This window comes from Penaeus chinensis, chromosome 11, assembly GCF_019202785.1.
Source record: "Penaeus chinensis breed Huanghai No. 1 chromosome 11, ASM1920278v2, whole genome shotgun sequence".
Lineage (NCBI taxonomy): Eukaryota > Metazoa > Arthropoda > Malacostraca > Decapoda > Penaeidae > Penaeus > Penaeus chinensis.
The window spans coordinates 1575343-1582842 of record NC_061829.1 but is presented as its reverse complement, the minus strand read 5'-3'; the positions used below and the strand labels follow the sequence as shown (position 1 = coordinate 1582842).

Sequence of the window (7500 nt, the reverse complement as noted above, 5' to 3'; positions counted from 1 at the left end):
CACACACATAAAGTGGACACACACACAGTGGATGGACACACACACACACACACACACACACACACACACACACACATATATGCATACATATATAAGTATGTTATGTTGTTTCGGATCTTGCAGTTGCAGAAGCGTTTTATATATTAATAATAAAAAAACGATATAAAAAATTACATTTAACTTGAGCTTAGTCCCCTGGGCTAAGTTAACCTAAGATACGCAAGGCTAGATTAAGTTAGGCTAGGCTTAAGTTAGGTTAGGTTAGAAATCTGTGAAATAAGTATGAAAAAAACAAGGTATGGCGCCTGGAATATTCTCTCACATTAAAAATGTTTAATCTAGGAGGGATAAACAACGTCATGTTAGTTCATCAACAAATCGAGAGAGAGAGAAAGAAGGAGAGGGAAAGGGAGAAGGAGAAGGAGAGAGAGATAGAGATTGAGATAGAGAGAGGGGGAGAGGGGGAGAGGGAGAGGGAGAGGGAGAGGAAGAGGGAGAGAGGGAGAGAGAGAGAGAGAGAGAGAGAGAGAGAGAGAGAGAGAGAGAGTGGGGGGGGGGGGGTTAACGCGTGTGCTTTATCCTAAAGTTTAACGGCTTCTAAATTGCTAACACCTGATTGTATTAGTTAGACAACCGTTATCCAGATATACAGAATATTAATCTGTAGGAAAAAAAATAAATCCGAAATTGATTATCAAATTTGATAAAGATAACAATGATTTTAGAGAGAAGATTTTTTTACTCCTGTTTTTGTTCGTTTTTCTTCCAGTGTCAGTAACCCAAAATCTCTCAATTAATTCCTGATTTCAAGATCGATAACTAATCTCCGTAATCCACGCACAAAAGAGAGTTTAAAGCACAGCACTACGCATGAAATTAGAAAAGTAAAGAAATAACGAAACACATTTCCCGTCGCCGCGGCCGGACACAAGAACGACGCTACTTTCCCGTCCTCCAATATACGCTAAATATTAATCCTCCTTCTCCTCTTCCTCTTTCGCCCTCTCTTTCCGCGTTAAATACCCGTTAAAGCCCGTCCTCGCCTTAGGCCTCATGGAAGGAGGGAAAGTCGGCATTGTCGAGCTGACGTCGTCGTCCTCGTCGAGCGCCTCGCCCGAGGCCTCCTCGCAGGGGTCCCCGAGGCCGACCTACCTGGCCATGGTCCTCGAGGCCGTGCTGGCCCTGGACGACCGCCGAGGCTCCTCCAGGCAGTCCATCGTCAAGTACATCGCCTACCAGTTCGGCCTGGACGCCAAGAAGTCCGGCGGGCGGGTCAACCAGGCGCTGAAGAAGGCTCTGGAGATGGGCATCCTGCGGCAGACGTCGGGGTCGGGCGTCGTGGGCTCCTTCAAGATCGGCAACATGGACGTGCCGCCGGGTACCGTGGCCCGGAAACTCCTCGGAAAGCCCTCGTTCGTGAAGAACATGCCCGCGACCAGAGCGAAGGCCAAGGGCGCCGCCGCGAAGGCCGCGGTGAAGAGCGCCGCCGCGAAGGGCGCTGCCAAGGCGGTCGCCAGGAAGAGAGGCGCCAAAGGAGCCTCGAGCAAGACCAAGAAGTCCCCCGTGAAGAAAACCGCCACGAAAGCCTCTGCCAAGAAAACCGCCACGAAAGCCCCTACCAAGAAGGCCGACAAGAAAGCCCCTGCCAAAAGGGCCGCCAAGAAGCTGCAGGAGAAGAAGGCCGCGAAGGAGAGCCCCGCCAAGAAGGCCAAGAGCATGGCCAAGAAGCCCGTCCCGAAGAAGGCCAAGAAACCCTGATTGGTCCGTGTCGACTGAAAGGAACGTTTTTCCCAGAATTATTTGCCATTTTCATTTGTATAAACTTGGTTCTTTTGAAGTGGTGAACTTGGAATTTGCTGTGGTTAGAATTCGCTTTTCTTTGGCTCGTAAATGGCAATATTTTCATGTGAATTATTTACATTAAGCAAAAGTATTTTTAAGTTTCTCGTTTCTATTCGTGTCCTAATGTGAGACTAAATTTCGTTAGAAGTGAAATAAAGGCATTTTAGTAATTAGTCTATTATTTTCCACAAGTAACCATATACCAAACAAAATAAATTTCAAATTCACGTATTCATGGAATACAAAAATACAACTGATGACAGTATTTGAATAAAAATAATAATTGGCTTAAGCCATACGTAACCTACTAGAACAATATGAAGGTATGAAAACCTAAATATAATATATGAAGTAACTGACTCAGAACTCAAAACTTAAAGATAAATATAAATAAATATAACTTAATCCTGGAAAGAAACCTTGAGTTCCTTTCTGAAGACTAAAACCCACGAACTGAGGCTCAATGTTGGAGAAAAACTCTTTGTTTGGGACTTCATCACTCCCTAAGTCTCTTCATTATGCCGCTCTTGGCCTTAGCTGTTGACGGGGCAGATACAAAATAATCGTTTAATTCCTTCCTTGCTCGTTCTTGGGACTGAAGCCTTTGCCTCGACTCATTTCGCTGGGTCTATTCTCCCTTTTTCCATCTCGCCTCTTCTCTAAATCCCCCTTTTCTTAATCTTTGACTCGCATTTACCCTTTTCGCCTCAACATTTTACCATAATGCTATAATCATGGGATTTGTGTCACTATTTACCTTCGGTGTTGACGCGACAGAAATGTTTAAATAGATAAGAACTAAACTTAAAAAAATATTGTGCTTGAAGTTGGAAAACATCTAATACATTTTTTTTTTTCTGTAAATTTGTAGGAAAGTTTTTGAATCATTATCAGCCTATTCATAACATATAAAATAATCTCTGGCTACATACACATAGAACTATTAAATTTTGACATTTATTCGGATAAAGAAACTCAAACCTCACTTAACACTTTACCGTCACACTAAACCTCGAGGCAAAATCTTATTGAAAGTTTGTTGAATGGAAAGTAATTTATTGAGGGAGAAATGTGGTTATGTGTATAGTTTGGGGGAAAAAAGTATTGAATTATTTGATAGCTGGTATTTAGAAAAAAAAATATGACACGTGGATAAATGAAAATAATAACTCATGTCTGACTATGTAATTATGTGAGAGTACATGCTAATACTAAACTTGCAATCTAGGATTCAAAATCTAAATTTCCTCACTTGGACATCCTTTAGGAATCTACTACCTTTCCTCAGGCGCATAAATATCCTCCATTTCATATAATCACCTTTCTCTTTTAACTCTTTACCCCGTTCACAACCTTTACCTTACACTATACCCCATCACCCCCCCCCCCCCACTACCCTCATCACTACCATGCTATATCCTAAAATGCTGTTTAACCTCTACCATCTTTCCTTACCCTCATTGTTAACTCATTTCTAAATTTTTCGGTATCTTAATCATAGTGCTATGTGACCTTAGAACTCTGGCCTATTGATTTGTTCTTACTGTTAACCACTGATGCGAAATACGGCAATGTTGCAGCTTCGTTACATTGACACAAGCTTTTATTTCAAGCCAGTGATTGCGTTTAAAGAAGTTTCGTTGCATTAAAATATTTCAATAACAATGCTGTAATATGTTTCATGAATTATAAGTTGTTTTAGTTTTGCATCTGTCGTAAGCTTTTTACTTATGTATTTTTAGTCTTCAAGTGAATCTGATATATCGAGGCCCCACTTTGCCTGATTCGAGATATATATTTCAGGATGGTAAAATAGGGCACAGTTTTTTGTTATGTATTTTCTTGCTTGAGGGAAATCCATTTTTGTTTTTCGTAAGTGATCAACGCGAGAGTTTTAACGGCTTTCTTTGTGTGTGTTCGGTCGTGAGAAACGTCTATTGTACAGAAGTTTACAAACTGAAACCGTTTATCTACAATTTAAAAATTACGCTCACTTGTCGGTCTTTAACTGAAATTCTCTTCAATATTTCTTTTCTTTTCTTCTTTTTCTTTAGTTTAGTTTAGTTTTTCTTAGTTTTGGGAGATTATTTTGTTATAAAGAATTAAATAGATATATGTGTGTGTATGTGTGTGTGCGTGTGTGTGTGTGTGTGTGTGTGTGTGTGTGTGTGTGTGTGTGTGTGTGTGTGTGTGTGTGTGTGTGTGTACATCCACTGTGTGTGTGTGTGTGTGTGCGTGTGTGTGTGTGTGTGTGTGTGTGTGTGTGCATCCACTGTGTATGTGTGTGTGCGTGTGTGTGTGTATGTGTGTGTACATCCACTGTGTGTGTGTGCGTGTGTGTGTGTGTACATCCACTGTGTGTGTGTGCGTATGCGTGTGTGTGTGTGTGTGTGTGTGTGTGTACATCCACTGTGTGTGTGTGTGTGTGTGTGCGCGCATCCACTGTGTGTGTGTGTGCGTGTGTGTATGTGTATGTGTGTGTACATCCACTGTGTGTGTGTGCGTGTGTGTGTATGTGTGTGTGTGTGAGTGTGTACATCCACTGTGTGTGTGTGCGCGTGTGTGTGTGTGTGTGTGTGTGTGTATGTGTGTATGTGTGTGTGTGTGTGTGTGTGTGTGTGCGTGTGCATGTGTGTGTGAGTGGGTGGGTGGTGGATGTGTTTGTGTGTGTCTGTGCACGTGTGTGTGTGTGCGCGTATATGAGTGTCTTTATATATATATATATATTTTTATGTATATACATATATATAAAATTATGTGTATATATATAATGGTAGTTATATATACATCCCTTTACCACCAAACAATCCTAGATAGTCAAGTAGATAGTAATTTTGATTTTGTTCGTAAATTTCGAGATTCTAGCCTCCTGGTTAAAGTATCGATTCATTCCCAGGTTAACGATCTTCTTAAACTGACGCAAATTCATAATCTCCAAGTGAAAGTAGCTATTTCCGTCGATTAGTCTTTCACAGGGATTTCAGGACGATGGGTAAGAACGAAATCCTAGAGAATATGAAGGACCAGAGCGTAGTAGAAGTGAAATGGCCTGGCTCGCCTCACCCCATACAGTGCGAGAAACTTCAAATACAATTCACGTTGCACAGATCACCTCACAGTATCACATATCTTAATATCCTGTCACAATACTTTTTAAAAAATGACTTCAGATCCAAAAACATCGATTTCAGATCTATTATATGAAAATAAAATAGATAAAGTGATCACTTTTTTGAAAGAGAAATCTTTATGACCTTATCTAGACTGAAATAATGAATAGGATCCATAGGTTTGATAACCTTGAGCATATGCCGCTGGTTGATAGCCAAGAAGTCCAACAAAGAAGAAGAAGAAGAAGAAGATGGAGGAGGAGGAGGAGGAAGGGAGTCAGCAAAGCAAGTTAGATGCGAGATGTTGGGTTCATAATTGTCAGCATTCATTACCGGTATTATTTTGTTTGCTATTGTTGTCACTACATACTATAAGGGAGAGAGAAGTACTCGAGTATATATGTTGTCTCTGTACCCATTGCTTGTCCATTGGGTCTCTTTCGGAAGACGAGAGAGAGAAAGAGAAGAGGAGATAGGATGAGAGCGAGAGAGAAAGTTTTGATTTGATTTGATAAATTTATTACGTCTAGTGGACGACAAACAATTTTGTACAAAAGGTGCATGACCGTGTCTCGCAGGGCACGTTGTGCACTATATATACACATATATATATATATATATATATATATATATATATATATATATATATATATGAATATGCATACTCACATTCTCACTCGCACTCACACACGCACACACACACACGCACGCGAAACGAAGAAACAAAAACATAAATGGCTAATATCCACCACAATGTGGATGCGGAATAGTGTCTGAGTGATCGCCTTGCAGTAAGTATTTACAAACATAAATGAGATCATGTCCCTGAGGTAGTGAGTCCTTCACTACGGGGCACTCCAGGCAATGATGGTATAGAGTGTTGGAATTAGGAAGAGAGAGAGAGAGAGAGAGAGAGAGAGGAGATAGGTAGGGAAGGTAGGTAGAGAGTGAGTGAGAGAGGAAGAGAGAGAGTGAGAGAGAAAGAGGAAGAGAAAGTGAGAAAGAGAGAGAGGAAGAGAAAGAGAAAGAGAAAGAGGGGGGGAAGAGGGAGAGAGAGAGAAGAGAGAGAGAGAGAGAGGAGATAGAAAGAGAAAGTAGAGAGTGAGTGAGAGAGGAAGAGAGAGAGTGAGAGAGAAAGAGGAAGAGAAAGTGAGAAAGAGAGAGAGGAAGAGAGAGAGTGAGAGAGCAAGAGAAAGAGAGAAAGGGGGGAAGAGGGAGAGAGAGAGAGAAGAGAGGGAGAGAGAGTGAGAGAGAGAGAGAGAGAGAGAGAGAGAGAGAGGAGATAGAAAGAGATGGTAGAGATTGAGTGAGAGAGGAAGAGAGAGAGTGAGAGAGAAAGAGGAAGAGAAAGTGAGAAAGAGAGAGAGGAAGAGAAAGAGAGAGGGGGGGGGGGGGGGAGAGGGAGAGAGAGAGAGAGAGATAGAGGAGATAGAAAGAGAAAGTAGAGAGTGAGTGAGAGAGGAAGAGAGAGAGTGAGAGAGAAAGAGGAAGAGAAAGTGATAAAGAGAGAGAGTGAGAGAGCAAGAGAAAGAGAGAAAGGGGGGAAGAGGGAGAGAGAGAGAAGAGAGGGAGAGAGAGTGAGAGAGAGAGAGAGAGAGAGGAGATAGAAAGAGATGGTAGAGACTGAGTGAGAGAGGAAGAGAGAGAGTGAGAGAGAAAGAAGAAGAGAAAGTGAGAAAGAGAGAGAGTGAGAGAGAAAGAGAGAGAGAGCACTATTATGAGCAAAGGTCCAGTCAGCCAAGTTTCAATATGAGCAGAGATCCGGATAAATATTTTACATGTAATCATGAAAATAAAACCACCAATTTGCGTACTCCACAGAGTTCACATATGTTTGTTTTTTTATATATAAATTTCATATTCACTCGAGGGAATACACTTTCAAAATTCCATCGCCAGGACCTTCATTTTGTTTAATTATGCCTTTCTCCTGGATCCTGGGGTCCCGCTACAGCATTCAGAAGTCTGACCTCGTGCCGCCAGTTGCGTTGACCTTTTATAACATGATGATGGTACTGATAACGTCAACAATAACGTCAGTAATCAGGTAATACTGCCCTTTCCCCTTCCATGCCCATACCCCTTCCTCATCCCTTTGTTCGTTACTCAGTATACAACGAATATCACGCCATCTATGGGCACCGTATTGAGGCAGAAGTGTCGGCGCTCGTGAGAATTAATGTTACATTCGCTCCGACGTTATGTTATGTACACCTAAAAAAAAAAAAAAGAATAAATAAAGAAGAAGAAGAAGAAATAAAGGGTATACGTATGTAATCTTTATCTCGTTTTGCGAAATGTAGACACTCGCTTATGGTCCTCTTAATCAGGGAGATCATTATATGCATATTTTTTGGGGTGGCATTGTAGGTGTGAATTTTACGCTGGTAGTTGCCCAGGCGGGCAGTTCCGCATTCCAATTCCTAGATATTTCGCATGTATTTAATCAGACTTCCGTGGTCCAGCAGCCTTTTGCTTGACGTGGCATGCGAGGTGAGCAATAGCTGCACTGCTTGCCATGTTCACGCAACGCTTTGTGTTGTTTTGA

At 41.6% G+C, this 7500-nt stretch overlaps 1 protein-coding gene across 1 annotated transcript; it reads left to right on the top strand.

The window, feature by feature from the left end:
* Nucleotides 1-982: 982 nt before the first annotated feature.
* Nucleotides 983-2012, top strand: LOC125030642 (late histone H1-like). Its single transcript, XM_047620816.1, has one exon. The coding sequence runs from the start codon at nt 1054-1056 to the stop codon at nt 1756-1758; it is 705 nt and encodes a 234-aa protein (XP_047476772.1). The 5' UTR covers nt 983-1053; the 3' UTR covers nt 1759-2012.
* The last annotated feature ends 5488 nt before the right edge of the window (nt 2013-7500 follow it).